This window comes from Pelophylax lessonae, assembly GCF_965119305.1.
Source record: "Pelophylax lessonae genome assembly, chromosome: 8".
NCBI lineage: Eukaryota > Metazoa > Chordata > Amphibia > Anura > Ranidae > Pelophylax > Pelophylax lessonae.
The window spans coordinates 161,045,043-161,071,853 of NC_138775.1; the positions used below are offsets into that span (position 1 = coordinate 161,045,043).

At 44.8% G+C, this 26,811-nt stretch overlaps 1 protein-coding gene across 1 annotated transcript in view; it reads left to right on the forward strand.

The window, feature by feature from the left end:
• LOC309562078 (complement factor H-like) overlaps positions 1-26,132 on the forward strand; it is a 194,258-nt gene extending 168,126 nt beyond the window's left edge. The window contains exons 11-12 of the mRNA XM_082266195.1: positions 12,381-12,602; positions 26,032-26,132. Coding sequence (XP_082122321.1) covers positions 12,381-12,602; positions 26,032-26,087 — 278 coding nt within the window. The 3' untranslated portion in view covers positions 26,088-26,132. The remainder of the gene's footprint in view (positions 1-12,380; positions 12,603-26,031) is intronic.
• Positions 26,133-26,811: the final 679 nt, after the last annotated feature.

Sequence of the window (26,811 nt, forward strand, 5' to 3'; positions counted from 1 at the left end):
TTCGGCCAGCGTCAAGTCAGCGTCCCTGGGCATTTTTCTCAATTGTCCCATTACCTTGTGAATAGTTAAGCCAGAGGAGTATCCCACTCATTCCCTTCTCCCATCCAAGTTCCTAAATAAATACAAAACCCAAAGATGCTGGACTGTTTCCTGTCTCAGTGCTCACACTTGGAGAACATGCTTAAATGTGCTGTTGTTGCTAGTGCTAACCCTGGCAGACTCACATCCAGCACAATGGCTGGGAATCCTGCTACATTTGTAAGTGTGGGGGGGGGCATGGTGAAGAGAGGGAGAACTTCCGAAAACACTTGCGCCGTATCTCCAAAGTGAAAAGCATAGGGGCAAGACACATACGTTTCAGAACAGGATCCACATGTAATGCCTCAGACCACACAAAAGAACAGGGATGAATCGGATACATGGAACCCCTCTCTATTTCCGACCACCGATTGGGAGCCACCAAAGAGGACCAGGAGGTCACCGATCAGAGGTGGGAAGCATAATAATATTTAACCACTTGCCGACCGCTTCCTGTATATTTACTGCGGCACGCAGCCGCTTACAGGCAAAGTGACATAGTACTGCATCGCTCACCAAAGAGCCTGTAGGGGGCGAGCTCCCGCCGCCAGAGCCGAGCTCCCGCCCCTGCTCGTTCCCTGCTGACCCAGCGCGCGTGACCAGCAGCTCCGATAGCTACGGGCCACTCGCGATCTTCCACAGGAGAGGGAGAAAAACAGACGGCTGATGTAAACACAGCCGTCTGTCATTCTCACTGAAGTAGGCACAGAGGCTATGTGATCTTGCTATATAGGATCGCATGTCTCTGTGGTTACTTCACTAGCCACGCCCAGTAACAGTTAGAATCACGCCCCTAGGGACAAACTTAACCCCTTGATCACCAATAAAGTTAACCCCTTCCCTGCCAGTGTCATTTTTACAGTAACCGTGCATATTTATAGCACTGATTACTGTAGTAATGTCACTGGTACCCCCAAAAGTGTCAAAAATGTCAGTCAGGGGTATTATTCCAAATAAATTTAAGAAAGCCCCTCAGAAGCAGAGTTGTATAAAGTACTCAAAACCCATACTTGAGTAAAAGTACAAGTGCTCGATCAAAAAGTGACTTGAGTAGAAGTGGAAGTGCTCGATCAAAAAGTGACTTGAGTAGAAGTACTAAAGTAATCAACATTTTTTGTACTTCAATACTGCAAGTAGTTTTTTTAAAAATGTTGCTACTCAAGTACTGAAAGTAAAAGTACCAGTAGTTTTGAAAAAAAAATTGCTACTCAAGTACTGAAAGTAAAAGTACAAGTACTGTGTTATGTAGTTATTAAAGAAAGAAGTCAAAAGTTTGAACATCATATTGTTTTTTATTATTTCGAATGCAGCTTTTATTTATACATACAGTAACATTTATTTTCGTATGCGCTGATAATACATATGTTTTGAGCTTCATGAAACCTGCCATCTACTGTTCTTGCAGTGGTAATTTTTATAATTGTAACTAGTAACTATGCAGCACAAAAAAAAAATATTGGAGTAGAAGTATTGAAATCATTGAAAAAATGTAGTGAAGTAAAAGTGGACGTAGGAGAAAAAAATTCTACTCCAGGAAAGTACAGATACCGCCTTTCGGTACTTAAGTACAGTAGTGAAGTAGTTCTACTTAGTGTAACGTTCCTGCATTTTATGTATAATGTGGATTTACAGCTGCAGAAATATTACACTTCAGTAGTCATGTAGAGAAACGCTGAGACACCAATCCCAACTCCCAAGACTCATCATGTGTGGATAGTCTCAATTCAGCAAGTAGATACACACACTCAATAAGATGTTCCTAGAGTGACTTATGTATATAGTAATATAGTGATGATAGGCTGAAGAGACAGGTTGGGTAGAGATGGTAGGTGACAGACACTTGAAAGGAATGTTCTTGAAAGTAAGATAGTAGCAGATGGGATGCAGATAGGTTTAGCAATCATGTATGGCAGCAGATGATAGAGTAGCAGGTGAACATACAGGAGAGACCAACCCAGTGCAAGAGCAGATGGTAGTAGGCTCAAGAGCTAGCAATCTTAGTTAATGCAGATGTAGTAATAGTCCTTAGTATGCAGAGCTAGTTAGTGTAAGCTTTAGTATAAATGTTATAGAGGTTTCCCCTGTGGGGTACTTATCACTAGTAGCAATGTAGCAGAGGAGAGGTTCGGCAAGAGCGGATGATCCGGTAGCGGGATGCAGGGATCAGCAGCGAGGTTCCGATAGGGAGGTATGCTTGCAAGCATGAGAGCTTCAAGGCAGATTATGCGGCGTTGAACGAACATGTGAGTGAGACCGTCGGAGGTTGAAATAGCCGCTCCAGCGGCGCTCAGTGATGACAGCATCGGTCTTAAAGGTGTATGCGCACCTTACCAAAAGAGAATGGTGGGGCGCATACACTTAGGAAAAGTGGAATTAGGGTACCAAAGGTACCAGAACATTACAGTACCCCCCCCTTAAGGCCCCTGGAGCTGGTTTGTCTGGGTATTTCGCATGAAAATTGCGGATTAATCTAGGGGCATGTATGTCAGAGGTGTTTAGCCAGGTGTCGTCTTGGGGCCCATAGTTCTTCCATTGAACTAAGTATTGAAGTCTTCTTCTGTGGATACGAGAATCCAGAATCTCTTTTATCTCATATTCTTCTCCACCTTCAACTTGTACAGGAGGAGGAAGGGGGATATTAGGCCTTATTCCTTGGTCAGGAACATGGGGCTTCAGTAGCGACACATGGAAAATGGGATGTATTTTGAGGTCTATTGGCAATGTAAGCTGTACTGCAGCTTTTCCAATAAGTTTCTTGATTGGGAAAGGTCCCAAGAACAGAGGTCCAAGCTTTTTGCTAGGGATTTTCAGTCTTAAATTTTTTGTTGAGAGCCAAACGAGGTCCCCAATAGCATACTGAGGAGAAGGTCTTCTGCGAAGATCATAGTACTTCTTTTGTTGACTATGAGCGTGTGCAATGGTAGTATTAAGCAAACCCAGAGAGTCCTTTATTTGGGTAAGTTAGTCTGAGGCTACTGGGTTATTTGAAGGAAGGATGCGTGGTGGAAGAATAGAGGGATGAAACCCATAGTTCAAGTAGAACGGACTCTGCTTGGTCGTACTGTGGGTTGCGTTGTTGTAGGCAAATTCTGCCAGAGGGAGAAGATCCACCCAATCATCCTGTTGGTAAGAAGTGTAACAACGTAAATATTGCTCGATGCATTGGTTGACTCTTTCAGTCTGTCCGTTGGTCTGCGGATGGTAAGGAGAAGTGAGCTTCCGCTCAATTCGTAGTATGTGACATAGTTCTTGCCAGAACTTGGAAATAAATTGTGATCCACGGTCAGACAGAAGAGTTTTTGGGATACCATGTAACTTAAAGACATGTTTCATCAGGAGTTCTGCCGTTTGTTTGGACGAAGGTAGTCTGCGAATAGCAATGAAATGTGCCATTTTTGTCAGATGGTCCACTGACACCAAGATGGTATTAAATCCTTTGGAAGGAGGTAGTTCTACTATAAAGTCCAAGGACACAACTTCCCATGGAGTTTGGGGTATTGGTAGACTGCATAGTAGACCGGATGGTCTCGTAGTGTCAATTTTGGACCTGGCACAGACATTGCATGAAGAGACAAATTTTTGTATAGATGTTTTCATGTCAGGCCACCAGAATTGCCTGGTAATCAGATTAAGAGTCTTTGTCATACCCATATGTCCTGCCATAGGCACATCATGCGATAATTCCAAGATCTTGGTGCGCATGGTAGGTGGTATGTAAAGTTTGTCGTTGTAGTAGAGGAAGCCTTCTGCATCAGTATTTAGTTGTGGTGGGGGTGAATCCAAACTTATACCATGCAAAACCTCTTCCTTCAAGGAACGGACAACTCCAATAATACGCTTGTGAGGTATTATAGGAACGGAAGGGATTTCAAAGTAGTTTTCTTCAGTTAGTCGTGATAGTGCATCCGCCTTTTTGTTCTTATCTGCAGGTGTGTAGGTCACTAGGAAGTTAAACCTTAGAAAGAATAGTGACCATCGTACCTGTCGGTGAGAGAGAGTTTTGTTAGTCTGAAGATATTGAAGATTTTTATGATCCGTGTATATAAGTATTGGTAATCGGGTGCCTTCGAGTAGATGTCGCCAATTCTCCAGAGCCAATTTTATAGCAAGCAGTTCCTTTTCACCCACGGGGTAATTTACCTCTGGACTGCTTAAGGATTTAGAAAAGAAGGCGACTGGATGAAGTGGTGAAGTGTTAGTTGGTCGTTGGGAGAGTATTGCTCCTACTGCCATGTTTGACGCATCTACTTCCAGAATGTATTGGAGGGATGGGTCTGGATGGCGTAGTATGGGAGCAGAAGTAAACCTTGTCTTTAACAGGTGAAAAGCTTTATTTGCTTCATCTGACCATTTGAATGGTCTCTTAATGCTAGTGAGCTGTGTGAGGGGTCTCACAATGGCAGAGAAGTTCCTGATGAACTTCCTGTAGAAATTTGAAAATCCAAGGAATCGCTGTAGCACCTTGCGGGTGGTTGGTGTAGGCCAATCCTGAATGCAGGATATTTTACTCATGTCCATCTTGATTCCTGTTTTGGATATGATGTAGCCTAGAAACAGTACTTCTTCTTTATGAAACAAGCATTTTTTCAGTTTCACGTATAGGTTGTGTGCAAGCAATCTCGATAATACTAGTCTTACATGTCTTATGTGTTCAGACAAGGATCGTGAATATATAAGTATATCGTCCAGATATACCACAACACAGACATCTAGTAAGTCTCTGAAAATATCGTTTATAAATCGTTGAAAGGCTGCAGGGGCGTTGCATAGCCCGAATGGCATTACAAGATATTCGAACAATCCGTATCTGGTTCTGAATGCAGTCTTCCACTCGTGTCCATCACGGATTCGAATGAGATTGTATGCTCCTTTCAGGTCCAATTTTGAAAAATAGGTAGCTCCACGCACCTGCTCAATGAGCTCAGGGATAAGCGGTAGAGGATAGCGATCTTTTATTGTAATAGCATTCAATTGCCTATAATCGATGATAGGCCTGAGACTTGAGTCCTTATTGCGGACAAAAAAGAGTCCTGCTGCTGTGAAAGAAGTGGAAGGTCTAATAAAGCCTTTTTCCAAATTCTCATCCAAATATTCTTTGAGATGGGAAAGTTCATCCTGCGAAAGAGGATAAACATGACCGAACGGCAATTTGCTATTTGGGAGTAGATCAATACTACAATCATAGTCTCGATGGGGAGGTAGTGCTTGAGCATTTTTCTCAAGAAAAACCTCAGAGAGATCCTGATAACATAGTGGTGCAATCTCATCTGTCACCACAGACAGGATCTTCCCGAAAGACTAGGAGTGCCTGTGTCTGATCAGTGATTGGACCAGAGGATAAAGGAACACTGTTAATAAGACTCACTGAGACAGGTTTAGGTTTAGAAATAATAGGGACTTTATTTAAAGCAGCAAAACGTATGTCAATATAATTTCCACAAGATCCTGTGTCAATCATGGCCTTAGTAGTAATCCTGTTCTGGTCCCACTGTAATGTTAAGCAAACAAAAAGGTAAGGGTTAGTAATTGAAGTTGTCAATCCCCCTAGGAGGACATGTGAACACTCACCCCTCTTTTTGTAGACTAGGGGACAGACGTTTATCTTGTGATCCGGGGATGCACAGTACAAGCAGAGATTACCAGATCGTCTTCTGGCTCTTTCCATAGTTGATAGAGGTGGGCGTATGGTTCCTACCTCCATAGGAGTGGGGTCATCGGCCGAAATCCGAGAAGAACTGGATAATGGCATTCCCATTTTTTCAGCCTTTCTTTCTCGTAGTCTTCTATCTATGGTGATACTGAGTTGTATCAATGCATCCAGGGTCTTTGGCAGATCCGCTCGGGCGAGCTCGTCTTTAACGGCCTCTGATAGGCCAAGCCTAAATTGAGTCTTCAGAGATGCATCATTCCATTCTGAATCAAGGGTCCATCTCTTGAATTCTGCGACAAAGTCTTCCACAGGTCTCCTACCTTGTTTCAAGGACCTTAATTGAAGATCGGCAGTACTCTGCCTATTGGGATCATCATATAGGCTAGTAAGTTCTGCTAGAAACAAGGCATAGGAGTTGAGAAGCTGATCGCTTTTCCCAAAAAGAGAGTCTGCCCAGGCCCGAGGATCGCCTGTTAGGTAAGAAATAATAGTACAAAGCTTAATGTGATCAGTAAGGTAGGTACGGGGTTTTAGCAAGAAAAGTAACTCACATGCGTTTTTAAATTCGCGAGATTTTTTGCGATCGCCTGTAAATACCAAAGGAGGATTTATTTTGGGTTCAGGGGACTGAGCAGTGGTAAGTTGTGTCAGTCTGGTTACCTGCTGCGTCAGAGCCTGATTTTCTTCTCTTAATTCAGCAAGTGCGTGTATTAACGCAGTTACTTGCTGTTTTAATTGTGTCACCTGTGTGGTTATTTCTGCTGAATCCATTTGAGGTTCGTTCAATCTGTAACGGTCCTGCGTTTTATGTATAATGTGGATTTACAGCTGCAGAAATATTCCACTTCAGTAGTCATGTAGAGAAACGCTGAGACACCAATCCCAACTCCCAAGACTCATCATGTGTAGATAGTCTCAATTCAGCAAGTGGATACACACACTCAATAAGATGTTCCTAGAGTGACTTATGTATATAGTAATATAGTGATGATAGGCTGAAGAGACAGGTTGGGTAGAGATGGTAGGTGACAGAAACTTGAAAGGAATGTTCTTGAAAGTAAGATAGTAGCAGATGGGATGCAGATAGGTTTAGCAATCATGTATGGCAGCAGATGATAGAGTAGCAGGTGAACATACAGGAGAGACCAACCCAGTGCAAGAGCAGATGGTAGTAGGCTCAAGAGCTAGCAATCTTAGTTAATGCAGATGTAGTAATAGTCCTTAGTATGCAGAGCTAGTTAGTGTAAGCTTTAGTATAAATGTTATAGAGGTTTCCCCTGTGGGGTACTTATCACTAGTAGCAATGTAGCAGAGGAGAGGTTCGGCAAGAGCGGATGATCCGGTATCGGGATGCAGGGATCAGCAGCGAGGTTCCGATAGCGAGGTATGCTTGCAAGCATGAGAGCTTCAAGGCAGATTATGCGGCGTTGAACGAACATGCAAGTGAGACCGCCGGAGGTTGAAATAGCCGCTCCAGCGGCGCTCAGTGATGACAGCATCGGTCTTAAAGGTGTATGCGCACCTTACCAAAAGAGAATGGTGGGGCGCATACACTTAGGAAAAGTGGAATTAGGGTACCAAAGGTACCAGAACATTACACTTAGTTACTATACATCTCTGCTCAGAAGGGCCTTAAGTTGGGACATGGGGATGGCAGCTGTCAGAGTCTCAAAGAAGTAAAGTAGCTTAGGCAAAATTGACATCTTCAAAACACTGATTCTTCCCAAGAGAGATAGGGGATACCCAGTCCATTGGTGCAAACGTAGTACTACATTGCTTGCCAAAGAGCCTGTAGGGAGCGAGCGTGAGAGAAGGGCCTTAAGTTGGGACAAGGGGATGGCAGCTGGTAGAGTCTTAAAGAAGTAAAGTAGCTTAGGCAAAACTGACATCTTCAAAACATTGATTCTTCCCAAGAGCGATAGGGGTACCCAGTCCATTGGTGCAAAGAGTGAAAAACCTCCAGAAGCAAAGGGGAATAATTAGCTGAGTAGAGAGTGAAATAAGAGGGTGTCAGTTTAATACCCAGATAAGTAAGCGAAGAAGGGCACCACCTATACAGGTATGCCTGCTCAAGTTGGGTCAATAGAGATTGTGGTACGTGTAGAGGCATAGCCTCAGTCTTTGCAGTATTAACCTTATACCCTGAGATAGCACTAAAGGAGGACAGTAGGGAATGTAAGGAAGGGAGAGACAACAGGGGGTTGGTCAGGGTCAACAAGATGTCATCAGCAAATAAAGATAACTTATATTCTCTATGTCGCATCAAAACCTCACTAATATCTGGGTGGGAATGAATGGCCTCAGCCAGGGGCTCCAGACATAAGATAAAAAGCAGTGGGACAAGAGACACCGATGGCAAGTGCCATTGAACATGGAGAATGGAAGCGACAGAAAGGTAGATGACATCCGGACCTGAGCAATAGTGGGCGAGTACAGTGCCTCTAAGGCCCTAAAAAAGGGGCCCCGAAAGCCAAAGCGGGACAGGGTGGAGAACATATAAGGCCAACTCAGCCTATCAAAGGCCTTCTGGGCATCTAAATTCAAGACTAGAGCCGGAAGAGGGAACCTGTTGAGGAGGTCAATTAAGTCAATGGTGAACCTAGTGTTGTCCCCAGCATGTCTAGATGTAACAAATCCCACCTGGTCTTCATTTATCAGTTTGGGGATACATTTTGATAGTCTAGTGGCCAAGATCTTGGTGAATATCTTGTAGTCTGAGTTCAGGGCAATAGGCTTATAGTTATCAGGCAAGGAAGCATCTTTACCAGATTTAGGGATTACAGAGATATAGGAATGCGTAAATTGGGGATGAGGGACAGTCCCCTGGAGCAAAGTGGCATAAAGCTCTAACTTTGTACTGTACTGTAGATATTTCTAACAAACAAAATGTACTGTACATACTTAGCATTACACCCCAAAATACATTCTGCTACATTATGGGGATACCACAAGACCTTTTCAATTTCTGAATGGATTTTGTACCTAAAATTACAACCTATGTAACATAAAAATCAGAGGTGTAAAAGTTTCTTCCCATCCAAATCTCTTCTAAGCCTTTTCGGTCATCAGACCCAGATCTGGGAATTACAAAACCCAGAAAAAAACAAAAATTGTTTTTCCCCACTCAGAACACATATGTGAGACCCCTGTGTTTTCTTGAATCCCACGACTACAGTAGCAGGGCAAAAGATCAGTCCAAGCGACAGGCAAAAAACATAATCGATTAACAAGTCGAGGCCAGTGCAGGTAGAAGGCAGAAACGTGGTTGATGAACAATCCAAACGGCAAGCAGAGGCATAGTCAATAAACAAGCCAGGGTTAGTTCAGGTGGAAGGCAGAAATGTGGCTGATAAACAATGCAGATAGCAGATAGCAGGCAGAGACATAGTCAATAAACAGATCAGGGTCAGTTCAGGTGGAAGGCAGGTGGAAGGTCAGTTAAGACAGCAGGCAAAAAATCAACAGATATAAAAAAATGGGGCAGGCTGTTAGAAATATGGGCTAGGGATATGAGATAATGTCAGAAGCAGTCTCCAATGTATAGGCCCTTTTGGGAGGGACATTGGGGACAATGGCTTCTTCGGACTGCTTCTGTTGGTGAAATGTTCTCAGGAAAATGACGCTCATGAAGTCTGCTCATAGAATCAGAGCAAATGTCTTCTGGGGGGGGGGGGGGGGGAGGGGGGTCCATGCTGTTAGATAAGAGATGTGATGATTTCTTCTATAATATGGTGGGTCTTTCTGTGGATTTGGGGTAGGTGACATATGCTTTATAAATGGACAATTGAAAAAGGTTAATTGCAACTTTTATGTACCACAAACGCAACCCTCTTGTTACTAAATTGGGCTGTAGCACTTAATTGTTGAAATCCACCCCCCCCTGCTACCATGCAGACATTATAATCTTGGATACACATAAGCTTTTGGATGGTACAGTGTCTTTAGGGAATTTCCACCAATGTGTCATTGTGGCTGGTGGACAGGACATACACATCTCTCTTATCCTTCCACTTCACGGCTAACAATTCATTGTTAATCAGACTTGCTGACTCTCCCCTTTGTAGCCTTGTGGACACTAAAGTTTGTGGGAAGCCCTTCCTGTTTTTTTGGGTGGTACCACGGGCCAAGGTTTTCTCACGGTACAGGTGGCAGAAAAGGGGCAGACTTTTGAAGGTAGATGTGATAACCCTTGTTGAAACGTGGAAATGCTAGGTCCCAGACAATTTTTCCACTTGTGCCAATGTAGGTTGGTCACTCAGGGGGCTCGAGCTGGCAATCTTTTGCCTCCATACACACTGAATCTGTGTGAATACATTTATCCCGTGGCTCTTTCACAAACCTTGTAGATCTTTACTCCATATCTGGCCCTTTTGCTGGGAATGTATTGCTTGATTCCCAGCCGGGCAGTGAAGTGGACATAATGTTCAGCAAATCTTTGGGGGAAAAAGTTGGCGAATTTTGTATAGTTTGTCATATTTTGGGTGATCTTGGGGAGGGCACTGGGTAATCTCACTGAAATTAAGTAAATGCATGACCATTTCATAGCATCACTTGGGCATTACAGAAGAATAAATGGGCATGTGATGAATGGGGTGGGTGGACCAATAGGCACATTCTTCATTTTCTTTGTAAGGCCCATGTTAATGGAGAGGCCTAAAAATAACTTGAACCTCCACTGTAAGATGCCTCCATTCAAACGGACGAGCATAGCATGAATTTGGGTTGTTTGCAATATATTGTTGGGCAAAAAGATTAGTCTGGTCCACAATAAAATAAAGTAAGTTGTCAGGCTAAAATACATTTAAAAAAATACATTTCTGAAAAATATTCAGGGTTTGCCTGCACACCTGGCTGTGCTTCACCAAATACTTGGAGGAATACTTGCTGATCTCGAGTTTGAGGGAAGCCATATTGGGTTCACGATTATGTCTGGGAGAGTTTTATGGGCACTAATTCTTGGGGTCTGGTGTATTTTTCCAGTGCTGGTACTGGGTTTTTCATCCTGGGGACTAGCTCCATTGGTGTCTGCAAATTGACCATTGGGGTGTATAGCGCTGCTGGTGGCTGTCCGATTTTCAGAGTGCCTTATCCTTTTAGGAGGGACCCTTTCCTTCTCTGATTCAGTCATTGATCCACTACTTTTGACCGGTATATACACAGAATCAGAAGCAGACGGTGACAGCTCCCTGCTGCTCCCATCAGCCATGCTGAGGATTTAAAACTTCTCCTCACTAGTGTAAATAATTTTGACATGGCTGGTTCTGGTGACACTTTGATATATAGACTGCTGATGGTGGCTGTAGCATGGGTACTCTGCTGATGGGTAGATGTGTGATGAGTAATCTGCTCATGGGCAGCTGTAGGATGGGTACTCTGCTGATGGGAGGCTGTAGGACGGGTACCCTGCTGATTGGCGGCTGTAGAACAGGGACTCTACTGATGGTGGCTGTGTGACGGGTACTCTGATGATGGCGGCAATGATGGGCGAAGTGCAACAGGTGCACTGCTGATGGGCACTGATGGGTGACATGTACACTGATGGGCGACAGGTATACAGCTGATGGGCAACAGGTACACTCATGGGCACTGATGGGTGACAGTAACACTGCTGATGTGACAAGTTAGCTTTATCCTGGTGTGTGTTGTGCACAGTAGAAATACACTAAGATTGGTAACTCACAGTTTGCCAACACTCTTCTCCTCACACTGGATCTGTGTTTGAGGAGAAGAAGCCAGAAACAGTGAGTTATGACCTTTGTATACATTTGTGACCGGCTGTGATTTGACACACTGTGATCGGACATGTAGTTTGTAAACATACTGTATATGTATATAAAACAGATATATATGGGTAGATTTACTAAAACTGGAGCAATCAGAATCTGGTGCAGCTATGCATGATAGCCAATCAAATTCTAACTTCAGCATGTTCAATTAAGCTTTAGCAATAAAACCTGGAAGCTTATTGGATTCTTTGCAGAGCGACACCTGATTTTGCACTTTCCAGCTTCAGTAAATCTTCCCCATGTTTAATATATATGCAGGTTCTGCTTTCTTCTTTTTATTCATACACAGCACCATGCTTTAATGTTATCGCTCTTCATGTCTACCAGGCACGGCTAATGTGATTTAAAAAATGTCCATGCAGAGCAAAACAACAGTTTTACATAACAGCCAACCTGTGTAAACTCCAAAGGGACCTGGTCAGATATTTTAGGCTAAATACTCTTCCCCCAACCTCAGGCAATAATGTTCAGGCCTGCCAATTGGACATTCTGCCAAGCAGCAAAGTACAGAAGAATAGAGAGAGATTCACATGTTCTAAGGAGTCCAGGGGCTATAATTTTAGGTTTATGGATATTTCATACTGCTCTGGCAGGCAACTGGCATGAGAGTTAATTGTAGGCATGTATTAGCAGTGTGGAAAAGATGAAAGGCCAGAGGGACATATTTGTCCATTTTAGGGCTTAAATGTTGTTTTGCAAGTTCCGTCAGTACATTGAATTGCACATTTTTGTAATAAAAATGTTCTTAAAAAACAACAAACCTTTTTTTATATGTATGATTGTTTTTCTGCACAAAACACTCGTATGTCTATAACTAAATGTATTTTATCTGGAGCTCATATTTAAAGCATATATTTATGTTACAGAACCTTGTTCTCTAAATGAAATGACAATGCTAGAAAACAACATCACAGTGAAAAATGGTAATAAGCATTGTGGAAATCAAAAGGTGCAAAACAAATGTGGTATTAAGGAAAATGAGACCATTGAATTTGCCTGTTTGCCTGATTATAAAACTTCTGAGCATGAGAAATTAAAAGTCAAATGTCTCAGCGGAGTTATAGAGTATCCAAAATGCTTTAAAATAGGTAAGTACACAGAGTGCTTTCTATAAAGCTCATTTAGGGGGTTAAAGCGGAATAAAGCATCCAAGCCTCATTCTCCCCAAGCTCAGACTGTTTCGCTTTTTTTTTTCTCACTAACCAAGTGAAAAAAGTTTTAAAAATGCCATCTCTTTGGTTTTACCTGACCACTGCAGGGAGTTGACTGGCTGGATAAATCATATACCTTTATGATTACACGCAATGATGCCTCCCACTGGCTTGTACATCCTGTAGTGACGTACAAGCTGAAGGTAGAAACCACGGCATGCGGTAGGAGAGCAGATATTTCACACATTCAAAAGCGTGAAACACATGCAGCAGTTGTCAAGAATAGGGTTGAGCGAACACCTAGATGTCCGTGTTCGACGGGTTCGGCCGAACTTTAAAAAAAAGTCCGGGTCCGTGTCCCGGACTTTTACCGAACTTTTCCCGGACACCGAACCCCATTGAAGTCAATGGGGACCCGAACTTTAAGGCACTAAAATGGCTTTAAAACACCAAAGGAAAGGGCTAGAGTGCTGCAAATGGCAGCAAAACGTAATTAAGAGCATGGCAAGTGCTCTGCAAACAAATGTGGATAGGGAAATAACTTAAAACAACAAAAAAAAAAACAGAAAAATAAAACAATGTTCTTCTTCATCTCTGAAGGACGAGGCCCATATGGAGTAGGAGGGAGGTTGAGGTGGTGGTGGATGTGGCGGTGACATAGGCGTGCGCACAGGGTGTGCTGGGTGTGCCTGGGCACACCCTAATCACCTAGGGCACATAGCATTGCCAGTGAGGAGATGGGAAAGATCTCCCTGGGACCTGCTCTGCTCTATTTCTCCTTGCCTACAGGTACATGGCCCCGATACATTACTCTCCCTGCTGGCAAACACATGCATGTGTATTTCAACTTTGGGGTGCACACCTTAATGCAATAGGCTGCGCACACCTATGGGCGGTGTAGGTGGAAGCGGCGGTGGAGGAGGACCAGGGCCGGATTAACAGCATCATGGGCTTGGTGCTGAGGATTTTGAAGGGCCTTAAGGGCCGTGCCTTGCCATGCACCCAGAGGAGGAAGGGTGCAGCCATGCATGCCTAATTCAACATGGGATGCTGTCTCTGAAGCCCATAAACACATCCATGCATCGCCAACTGTCCCTCCTTGTCCGGCCTTCACGCTGTGTGGGGAGGTTCTGAGGGTGCTGCCTGGGGAAGCGAGCATAGAAGCCAGACTTCTGTGTTTACAAGTGACAGAAGAGCGGTAACAGTGAATATGGCCAACCCGGGGCCTATATAAAAGGTAGGGGCCTGGAGCTGCAGCTCCAATAGCCCCTACATTAATCTGGCCCTGAGGAGGAGGACGAGGTAGCCAACACTGCTTCTTTTCAAAAATTTTAAATGAGGGTACACCCCAAAAGAGTGAGAAAGAGCAAAAATGGAACAATGGGTGGGTAAGGTCGGTATCCATTGCTATTCTGCATAAGGTACGGAAAAGTCCCGTGGGATCCATGCCTGGTTCATTTTAATGAACGTGAGCTTGTCCACATTGTCTCTGGACAGGCGGCTGCGCTTGTCTGTTATAACGCCCCCAGCCGTGCTAAATACCCGTTCAGATAATACACTGGCTGCAGGGCACGCCAGCACCTCCAAGGCGTAAAGGGCAAGCTCAGGCCATGTGCCCAATTTGGAGACCCAGAAGTTGAAGGGGGCAGACCCGTCATTCACTACATGTAGGCGTGTGCACACATACTGCTCCACCATGTTGGTAAAATGCTGCCTCCTGCTAAGACGTTCCATCTGAGCTGCTGGTGCTGCTGTTTGTTGTGGCGTGCTGACAAAGCTTTTCCACATTTCGGCCATGCTAACCCTGCCTTCTGAGGTGCTGGCGGTGCCCTGGTTGCGTTGGCGACCTCCTCCTCCTCCTCCTCTGCCTTGTGCTTCCACTGTGGCCCCGCTGTCAGATGGGAATGCCAGCAGCATGGCGTCTACCAGCGTGCGCTTGTACTCGCGCATCTTGCGATCGCGCTCCAGTGAGTGAATTAAGGACGGTACGTTGTCCTTGTAACGGGGATCCAGCAGCGTGGCCACCCAGTAATCAGCACAAGTTAGAATGTGGGCAACTCGGCGGTCGTTGTGGAGACACTGCAGCATGTAATCGCTCATGTGTGCCAGGCTGCCCAGAGGCGACGAAAGGCTGTCCTCTGTGGGAGGTGTATCGTCCGTGTCCTCTGTATCCCCCCAGCCACGCACCAGTGATGGCCATGAGCTGGCCTGGGTGCCACCCTGCTGTGAACATGGTTCCATCTCCTCCTCCAGCTCCTCCTCCTCCTCATCCTCCTCATCCTCCAGAACTGTGCCCCTGCTGGACAATTGCGTCCCTGGCGTTTGCGTGTGCAGGAACCCACCCTCGGAGCCCCTTGCGAATGACTGCCCTGAAAGCCTTGGAAATGTTACCTCTTCATCCTCCTCCTCCTCCTCATCCTGTGCCACATCCTCTTCCATCATCGCCCGAATTGTTTTTTCAAGGAGGCATAGAAGTGGGATAGTTAAGCTGAGAACGGCGTCATTGCCACTGGCCATGTTGGTGGAGTACTCAAAACAGCGCAACAAGGCACACAGGTCTCGCATGGAGGCCCAGTTATTGGTGGTGAAGTGGTGCTGTTCCGCAGAGCGACTCACGCGTGCGTGCTGCAGCTGAAACTCCACTATGGCCTGCTGCTGCTCGCACAGTCTTTCCAGCATGTGCAAGGTGGAGTTCCACCTTGTGGGCACGTCACATATGAGGCGGTGAGCGGGAAGGCCGAAGTTACGCTGCAGCGCTGCCAGGCGAGCAGCAGCAGGGTGAGAACGCCGAAAGTGCGCACAAACGGCCCGCACTTTCTGCAGCAGCTCTGACATATCGGGGTAGTTTTTAAGGAACCTCTGCACCACCAAATTCAGCACATGCGCCAGGCAAGGGATGTGCGTCAAACCGGCTAGACCCAGAGCTGCTATGAGATTTCGCCCGTTATCACACACCACCAGGCCGGGCTTGAGGCTCGCTGGCAGCAACCACTCATTTGTCTGCTGTTCCATGCTCCTCCACAACTCCTGCGCGGTGTGTGGTTTGTCCCCCAAACAGGCAAGTTGTAAAACTGCCTGCTGTCGTTTACCCCTGGCCGTGCTGAAGTTGGTGGTGAAGGTGTTACGCTGTCCGGATGAGGAGGCGGTAGAGGATGAGGAAGCGGAGTAGGAGGAGTTACGAACAGGAGGCAAACTGAAGCGCCCTGCAATCCTCGGTGGTGGAAGGACATGCGCCAAATTGCTATCCGCCTCAGGCCCATCCGCCACTGCATTTACCCAGTGTGCCGTTAGGGAGATATAACGCCCCTGACCGTGCTTACTGGTCCACGTATCCGTAGTTAGGTGGACCTTGGCACAGATGGCGTTGCGCAGTGCACACCTGATATTTTCCCCCACTTGGTTGTGCAGGGAAGGGATGGCTTGCCTGGAAAAGTAGTGGCGGCTGGGCACGACGTACTGTGGGACAGCCACCGACATAAGGTTTTTAAAACTGTGCGTCTCCACCAGACGGAATGACAGCATTTCAAAGGCCAATAATTTTGAAATGCTGGCATTCAGGGCCAGGGATCGCGGGTGGGTAGGGGGGTACTTCCTCTTCCTCTCAAGTGTTTGGGAGATGGAAAGCTGAACGCTTCCACGGGACATTGTGGAGATGGTTGTTGGTGACCCAGGTGGTGGTGTTGCTGACAGATCGTCTGTTTGCGGGGTGGCAGGTGCCGGTATCACTACAGATGTGGCTGGAGCGGCCGAGACTGCAGCAGAAGAGGAAGCAGGATGAGCCAGAGACGTTTCTTGGTTTTGAAGGTGTGTACTCCACTGCAGCTCGTGCTTTGCACTTAGATGCCTGATCATGCAGGTTGTGCTCAGGTTGAGAAGGTTCATGCCTCGCTTCAAGCTCTGATTGCACAGGGTGCAAACCACTCGTGTCCTGTCATCAGCACATTTTCTAAAGAACTTCCACGCTAGAGAACTCCTTTGAGCTGACTTTGGTGCGCTCGTTCCCTTGCTGCGTTGGGCAGTAGCGGGCGTAGTGTCTAGGGCACGGCCGCTCCGCTTCTGCACCCTGCTCCCTCTTCTGCTGTGCTGGTGGCTCTGTGCGACCACCGCCTCTTCCTCCAAACTACTCAGGTCACCTGCATGACGTTCATTCCATGTGGGGTCGAGGACCTCATCGTCCTCCACATCATCTTCCACCCAGTCTTCACCCCTGCCCTCCTTGTCGGTCTCCACAATGCTGAACGCCGCAGCAGTTGGCACCTGCGTTTCGTCATCATCGGAGACGTGCTGCGATGATCCTTGCATGTACTCATCTTGAGAAATAAGTGGTTGGGCATCGCTGCACTCAATCTCTTCCACTTCTGGGGCAGGGCTAGGTGGATGGCCCTGGGAAACCCTGCTGACAGAGTCCTCAAAAAGAATAAGAGACTGCTGTATGGCTTGGGGCTCAGACTGCTGGCCTGATTTGCAAGGGGGTGAGGTGAAAGACGGTTGGACATTGGCTGCAGGTGCCAACTCTGACCTTTCTGCAGTAGACTGGGTGGGAGACAATGTGAAGGAACTGGAGGCACTGTCAGCAGCAAACCAATCTACTATCGCCTCAACTTGTTCTGGCCTCATCACTTCTAGGGGCGTTTGATGCCCTACCAAATACTGATGCAGGTTCTGTCGCCTACTCACACTTGAGGAAGGTGTTTCACTTGTGCGTGTAGCTGGCACAGATCGACCATGTCCTCTCCTTGCAACAGGAGCTCTACCAGCAGCACCACGACCCAGGCCACGGCCCTTATTTGACGGTCTCCTCATATTTCTGTAATTTAAGATCTTGCCCTAGAAAGGTTTTTATTGAATAGCGGAATAGAAAATATGATCCAAAAAAAGTGTATGTATATCACACGTACACAACCACACTAGGCCCCAATTACTATTGTTTGTACCCCTAAAAGGCTAGATGAGGAGTAGGGGGAGTATGGAACAGGCAGCACCCTCAAACCTTCAGAAGTATGAGATGAACCCCAACAACTTGGAAAGGTGGATCTCTCTCACACGTACCGACACAGACTATCCCGCAATTCAATTGATCCTCAAAGGTTTTTATTGAATAGCGGAATAGGAAATATGATCAAAAAAAGTGTATGTATCTCGCACGTACACAACCACACTAGGCCCCAATTACTATTGTTTGTACCCCTAAAAGGCTAGATGAGGAGTAGGGGGGGTATGGAACAGGCAGCACCCTCAAACCTTCAGAAGTATGAGATGAACCCCAACAACTTGGAAAGGTGGATCTCTCTCACACGTACCGACACAGACTATCCCGCAATTCAATTGATCCTCAAAGGTTTTTATTGAATAGCGGAATAGGAAATATGATCAAAAAAAGTGTATGTATATCACACGTACACAACCACACTAGGCCCCAATTACTATTGTTTGTACCCCTAAAAGGCTAGATGAGGAGTAGGGGGAGTATGGAACAGGCAGCACCCTCAAACCTTCAGAAGTATGAGATGAACCCCAACAACTTGGAAAGGTGGATCTCTCTCACACGTACCGACACAGACTATCCCGCAATTCAATTGATCCTCAAAGGTTTTTATTGAATAGCGGAATAGGAAATATGATCAAAAAAAGTGTATGTATCTCGCACGTACACAACCACACTAGGCCCCAATTACTATTGTTTGTACCCCTAAAAGGCTAGATGAGGAGTAGGGGGGGTATGGAACAGGCAGCACCCTCAAACCTTCAGAAGTATGAGATGAACCCCAACAACTTGGAAAGGTGGATCTCTCTCACACGTACCGACACAGACTATCCCGCAATTCAATTGATCCTCAAAGGTTTTTATTGAATAGCGGAATAGGAAATATGATCAAAAAAAGTGTATGTATCTCGCACGTACACAACCACACTAGGCCCCAATTACTATTGTTTGTACCCCTAAAAGGCTAGATGAGGAGTAGGGGGGGTATGGAACAGGCAGCACCCTCAAACCTTCAGAAGTATGAGATGAACCCCAACAACTTGGAAAGGTGGATCTCTCTCACACGTACCGACACAGACTATCCCGCAATTCAATTGATCCTCAAAGGTTTTTATTGAATAGCGGAATAGGAAATATGATCAAAAAAAGTGTATGTATCTCGCACGTACACAACCACACTAGGCCCCAATTACTATTGTTTGTACCCCTAAAAGGCTAGATGAGGAGTAGGGGGAGTATGGAACAGGCAGCACCCTCAAACCTTCAGAAGTATGAGATGAACCCCAACAACTTGGAAAGGTGGATCTCTCTCACACGTACCAACACAGACTATCCCCCAATTTAACTGATCCCCAAAGGTTTTTGATTAAATAGCGGAATAGAAAATATGATCCAAAAAAAGTGTATGTATATCACACGTACACAACCACACTAGGCCCCAATTACTATTGTTTGTACCCCTAAAAGGCTAGATGAGGAGTAGGGGGAGTATGGAACAGGCAGCACCCTCAAACCTTCAGAAGTATGAGATGAACCCCAACAACTTGGAAAGGTGGATCTCTCTCACACGTACCGACACAGACTATCCCGCAATTCAATTGATCCTCAAAGGTTTTTATTGAATAGCGGAATAGGAAATATGATCAAAAAAAGTGTATGTATCTCGCACGTACACAACCACACTAGGCCCCAATTACTATTGTTTGTACCCCTAAAAGGCTAGATGAGGAGTAGGGGGAGTATGGAACAGGCAGCACCCTCAAACCTTCAGAAGTATGAGATGAACCCCAACAACTTGGAAAGGTGGATCTCTCTCACACGTACCAACACAGACTATCCCCCAATTTAACTGATCCCCAAAGGTTTTTGATTAAATAGCGGAATAGAAAATATGATCCCAAAAAAGTGTATGTATATCACACGTACACAACCACACTAGGCCCCAATTACTATTGTTTGTACCCCTAAAAGGCTAGGAGTAGGGGGAGTATGGAACAGGCAGCACCCTCAAACCTTCAGAAGTATGAGATGAACCCCAACAACTTGGAAAGGTGGATCTCTCTCACACGTACCAACACAGACTATCCCCCAATTTAACTGATCCCCAGAGGTTTTTGATTAAATAGCGGAATAGAAAATATGATCCCAAAAAAGTGTATGTATATCACACGTACACAACCACACTAGGCCCCAATTACTATTGTTTGTACCCCTAAAAGGCTAGGAGTAGGGGGAGTATGGAACAGGCAGCACCCTCAAACCTTCAGAAGTATGAGATGAACCCCAACAACTTGGAAAGGTGGATCTCTCTCACACGTACCAACACAGACTATCCCCCAATTTAACTGATCCCCAAAGGTTTTTGATTAAATAGCGGAATAGAAAATATGATCCCAAAAAAGTGTATGTATATCACACGTACACAACCACACTAGGCCCCAATTACTATTGTTTGTACCCCTAAAAGGCTAGGAGTAGGGGGAGTATGGAACAGGCAGCACCCTCAAACCTTCAGAAGTATGAGATGAACCCCAACAACTTGGAAAGGTGGATCTCTCTCACACGTACCAACACAGACTATCCCCCAATTTAACTGATCCCCAAAGGTTTTTGATTAAATAGCGGAATAGAAAATATGATCCAAAAAAAGTGTATGTATATCACACGTACACAACCACACTAGGCCCCAATTACTATTGTTTGTACCCCTAAAAGGCTAGGAGTAGGGGGAGTATGGAACAGGCAGCACCCTCAAACCTTCAGAAGTATGAGATGAACCCCAACAACTTGGAAAGGTGGATCTCTCTCACACGTACCAACACAGACTATCCCCCAATTTAACTGATCCCCAAAGGTTTTTGATTAAATAGCGGAATAGAAAATATGATCCCAAAAAAGTGTATGTATATCACACGTACACAACCACACTAGGCCCCAATTACTATTGTTTGTACCCCTAAAAGGCTAGGAGTAGGGGGAGTATGGAACAGGCAGCACCCTCAAACCTTCAGAAGTATGAGATGAACCCCAACAACTTGGAAAGGTGGATCTCTCTCACACGTACCAACACAGACTATCCCCCAATTTAACTGATCCCCAAAGGTTTTTGATTAAATAGCGGAATAGAAAATATGATCCCAAAAAAGTGTATGTATATCACACGTACACAACCACACTAGGCCCCAATTACTATTGTTTGTACCCCTAAAAGGCTAGGAGTAGGGGGAGTATGGAACAGGCAGCACCCTCAAACCTTCAGAAGTATGAGATGAACCCCAACAACTTGGAAAGGTGGATCTCTCTCACACGTACCAACACAGACTATCCCCCAATTTAACTGATCCCCAAAGGTTTTTGATTAAATAGCGGAATAGAAAATATGATCCAAAAAAAGTGTATGTATATCACACGTACACAACCACACTAGGCCCCAATTACTATTGTTTGTACCCCTAAAAGGCTAGATGAGGAGTAGGGGGAGTATGGAACAGGCAGCACCCTCAAACCTTCAGAAGTATGAGATGAACCCCAACAACTTGGAAAGGTGGATCTCTCTCACACGTACCGACACAGACTATCCCGCAATTCAATTGATCCTCAAAGGTTTTTATTGAATAGCGGAATAGGAAATATGATCAAAAAAAGTGTATGTATCTCGCACGTACACAACCACACTAGGCCCCAATTACTATTGTTTGTACCCCTAAAAGGCTAGATGAGGAGTAGGGGGGGTATGGAACAGGCAGCACCCTCAAACCTTCAGAAGTATGAGATGAACCCCAACAACTTGGAAAGGTGGATCTCTCTCACACGTACCGACACAGACTATCCCGCAATTCAATTGATCCTCAAAGGTTTTTATTGAATAGCGGAATAGGAAATATGATCAAAAAAAGTGTATGTATCTCGCACGTACACAACCACACTAGGCCCCAATTACTATTGTTTGTACCCCTAAAAGGCTAGATGAGGAGTAGGGGGGGTATGGAACAGGCAGCACCCTCAAACCTTCAGAAGTATGAGATGAACCCCAACAATTTGGAAAGGTGGATCTCTCTCACACGTACCGACACAGACTATCCCGCAATTCAATTGATCCTCAAAGGTTTTTATTGAATAGCGGAATAGGAAATATGATCAAAAAAAGTGTATGTATCTCGCACGTACACAACCACACTAGGCCCCAATTACTATTGTTTGTACCCCTAAAAGGCTAGATGAGGAGTAGGGGGAGTATGGAACAGGCAGCACCCTCAAACCTTCAGAAGTATGAGATGAACCCCAACAACTTGGAAAGGTGGATCTCTCTCACACGTACCAACACAGACTATCCCCCAATTTAACTGATCCCCAAAGGTTTTTGATTAAATAGCGGAATAGAAAATATGATCCAAAAAAAGTGTATGTATATCACACGTACACAACCACACTAGGCCCCAATTACTATTGTTTGTACCCCTAAAAGGCTAGATGAGGAGTAGGGGGAGTATGGAACAGGCAGCACCCTCAAACCTTCAGAAGTATGAGATGAACCCCAACAACTTGGAAAGGTGGATCTCTCTCACACGTACCGACACAGACTATCCCGCAATTCAATTGATCCTCAAAGGTTTTTATTGAATAGCGGAATAGGAAATATGATCAAAAAAAGTGTATGTATCTCGCACGTACACAACCACACTAGGCCCCAATTACTATTGTTTGTACCCCTAAAAGGCTAGATGAGGAGTAGGGGGAGTATGGAACAGGCAGCACCCTCAAACCTTCAGAAGTATGAGATGAACCCCAACAACTTGGAAAGGTGGATCTCTCTCACACGTACCAACACAGACTATCCCCCAATTTAACTGATCCCCAAAGGTTTTTGATTAAATAGCGGAATAGAAAATATGATCCCAAAAAAGTGTATGTATATCACACGTACACAACCACACTAGGCCCCAATTACTATTGTTTGTACCCCTAAAAGGCTAGGAGTAGGGGGAGTATGGAACAGGCAGCACCCTCAAACCTTCAGAAGTATGAGATGAACCCCAACAACTTGGAAAGGTGGATCTCTCTCACACGTACCAACACAGACTATCCCCCAATTTAACTGATCCCCAGAGGTTTTTGATTAAATAGCGGAATAGAAAATATGATCCCAAAAAAGTGTATGTATATCACACGTACACAACCACACTAGGCCCCAATTACTATTGTTTGTACCCCTAAAAGGCTAGGAGTAGGGGGAGTATGGAACAGGCAGCACCCTCAAACCTTCAGAAGTATGAGATGAACCCCAACAACTTGGAAAGGTGGATCTCTCTCACACGTACCAACACAGACTATCCCCCAATTTAACTGATCCCCAAAGGTTTTTGATTAAATAGCGGAATAGAAAATATGATCCCAAAAAAGTGTATGTATATCACACGTACACAACCACACTAGGCCCCAATTACTATTGTTTGTACCCCTAAAAGGCTAGGAGTAGGGGGAGTATGGAACAGGCAGCACCCTCAAACCTTCAGAAGTATGAGATGAACCCCAACAACTTGGAAAGGTGGATCTCTCTCACACGTACCAACACAGACTATCCCCCAATTTAACTGATCCCCAAAGGTTTTTGATTAAATAGCGGAATAGAAAATATGATCCCAAAAAAGTGTATGTATATCACACGTACACAACCACACTAGGCCCCAATTACTATTGTTTGTACCCCTAAAAGGCTAGGAGTAGGGGGAGTATGGAACAGGCAGCACCCTCAAACCTTCAGAAGTATGAGATGAACCCCAACAACTTGGAAAGGTGGATCTCTCTCACACGTACCAACACAGACTATCCCCCAATTTAACTGATCCCCAAAGGTTTTTGATTAAATAGCGGAATAGAAAATATGATCCCAAAAAAGTGTATGTATATCACACGTACACAACCACACTAGGCCCCAATTACTATTGTTTGTACCCCTAAAAGGCTAGGAGTAGGGGGAGTATGGAACAGGCAGCACCCTCAAACCTTCAGAAGTATGAGATGAACCCCAACAACTTGGAAAGGTGGATCTCTCTCACACGTACCAACACAGACTATCCCCCAATTTAACTGATCCCCAAAGGTTTTTGATTAAATAGCGGAATAGAAAATATGATCCCAAAAAAGTGTATGTATATCACACGTACACAACCACACTAGGCCCCAATTACTATTGTTTGTACCCCTAAAAGGCTAGGAGTAGGGGGAGTATGGAACAGGCAGCACCCTCAAACCTTCAGAAGTATGAGATGAACCCCAACAACTTGGAAAGGTGGATCTCTCTCACACGTACCAACACAGACTATCCCCCAATTTAACTGATCCCCAAAGGTTTTTGATTAAATAGCGGAATAGAAAATATGATCCCAAAAAAGTGTATGTATATCACACGTACACAACCACACTAGGCCCCAATTACTATTGTTTGTACCCCTAAAAGGCTAGATGAGGAGTAGGGGGAGTATGGAACAGGCAGCACCCTCAAACCTTCAGAAGTATGAGATTGTGTTCACTGTACCCCACAAAGATTGAGTTCACTGCACCCCACAATGATTGTGTTCACTGCACCCCACAAAGATTGTGTTCACTGCACCTCACAAAGATTGTGTTCACTGTACCCCCCAAAGATTGTGTTCACTGCACCCCACAAAGATTCTGTTCACTGTACCCCACAAAGATTGTGTTCACTGCACCCCAAAAAGATTGTGTTCACTGCACCCCAAAAAGGATGTTGTTCACTGCACCCCAAAAAGGATGTTGTTCACTCCACCCCAAAAAGATTGTGTTCACTGCACCCCACAAAGATTGTGTTCACTGCACCCCAAAAAGATTGTGTTCACTGCACCCCAAAAATGATTTTGTTCACTGCACCCCAAAAAGGATTTTGTTCACTGCACCCCAAAAAGGATGTTGTTCACTCCACCCCAAAAAGATTGTGTTCACTGCACCCCAAAAAGATTGTGTTCACTGCACCCCACAAAGGATTTTGTTCACTGCACCCCAAAAAGATTGTGTTCACTGCACCCCAAAAAGGATGTTGTTCACTGCACCCCAAAAAGGATTTTGTTCACTGCACCCCAAAAAGATTGTGTTCACTGCACCCCACAAAGGATTTTGTTCACTGCACCCCACAAAGATTGTGTTCACTGCACACCAAAAAGGATTGTGTTCACTGCACCCCAAAAAGATTTTGTTCACTGCACCCCAAAAAGATTGTGTTCACTGCAGCCCAAAAAGATTGTGTTCACTGCAGCCCAAAAAGATTGTGTTCACTGCAGCCCAAAAAGATTGTGTTCACTGCAGCTCACACACAGAAAAATGGATGTGGATCACTGACACCTGCCTATCTCCAATCCCACACCACACAGCAATATCGATTGTAGTTTGTAGAACACAGTTTCCCTAAAATTCAGCAGACTCTGTCCCTAACAGGATTGAGAAGAGATCGTAGATCAGGATTGAGTGCAGACCCCACCCCCCACACAGCAATATCGATTGTAGTTTGTAGAAGACACTGACCCTATAATTCAGCAGACTCTATCCCTAAAATGCCTACAACTCGCCCTGCCTAAACACTCCGACCTGTCCCTCAATTCTATCCGGACACAAATGGTTTTTTCCTGCCTATCTTTCCCTAATCAGCAGCCAGCACGTTGATGTGTGCTCTGTCCCTGAATCTAAGCAGCATAATGACGCCGCTGCGGCTGCCTCGAACTTATAAAGACTTGGTCACATGCTTCAGACGGCCAATCACAGCTACTGAGACATTTGCAGGCATGGCTGGGATGGCTTAAGGCACACCAGTTAAACGATTGTTGATTGGCTGTTGAAAGCCCGCCATGAAAAGAGCGCCAAAGCATGCAAAACCCGGAAATAAAACGACCGAACACGGATTTTTACCCGAACATACAGTAAAGTGTCCGTGTCCGTGTTCGGGTACAAAAAATCCAATTATTCGGTACGAACACGAATAATACAGTCCGTGTTCGCTCAACACTAGTCAAGAACCAACGAAAAGGCATTTCAAGAAATGGGCTGCTGGAGATTTAAGTATTCATAGAGCCTCTTTTCAATTATAGATATGTTTTTCGTTACAAGTGACCCTGTACTGACAGGGTCACTTTAAAATTAAAAGGTAGAAATACTTTTTTTTAAATAGCTCCTGGAATATTTTTCTTCTTTGATATGGGATGCAGTGCCATCACATGATATTTGTTATTTTGCCACTAATAATAGTATGCAATATGAGATATCACTAGTAATAAATTATGCTATCATTGTGTACCCCAGAAAAAAAAATGGTAGTGCTTGTTATACAGTGTCAACAACTTACACATTTACATTTTCCCTATTTCTTTCTTATAGCAACAGATGAAATTACTGTTCAGCCTTCTGTGGAAAGTGAACCTAATATATACTGAGAACTGGTTTCAGAAGAATATTGCACTTGAGATGAAGAAAGCAAACAAATTAGGATTGCAAGGCCTGCCATGGGCAGGCAAAACAGCACATTTAAATCTCTTTACCCTGCTTGGTATTACATTTTATATTATAGAGTACATACACTGTTTAAATAAATTGTTTCTGAACAGAAGGGGTGTTAGAGTTGGATTCTATTATGGACTTGGAACAGCTCTTAGCAGCAGAAGATGATAGGCTGGACCAGCATACAACTACTTGGATTACCTGGACTGTATTCCGTATTCCGTTCTGTACTCAGCAGAATTTTAATTTATGGCATCCTCTTCAATGCAGTTCTTTGTTGTTTTGATCATGGTGGAGAAAGGTGGAACTTTCCCTCCCTTTTCCACCCCTCCTGTTTTTCTTAGTACCAATTATAAGCTACCGCTTCTACATGGAAACCCTCTACTCCAAATTATTTTCCTATATTCTTCAATAATCTTTATTCTAGTCCTCATATCATTGTAACTTTTTTCCCTGGATAAGATCGAGTAAAGACATTGGTTAGTGACACTTTAATAAATATAAAAGAAAATGTAACCCGCGCCCCTATAGGACTAAAGCAGCAAACTCCAAACACTGGTAGGTTTAGGTATGGATGAGAGAAAGGGGAGTTGCGCTATAGCACATAAACTTTTACACACATAAACCAATGGCTTGGGTGTGCTGTTAAATATAGCTGGA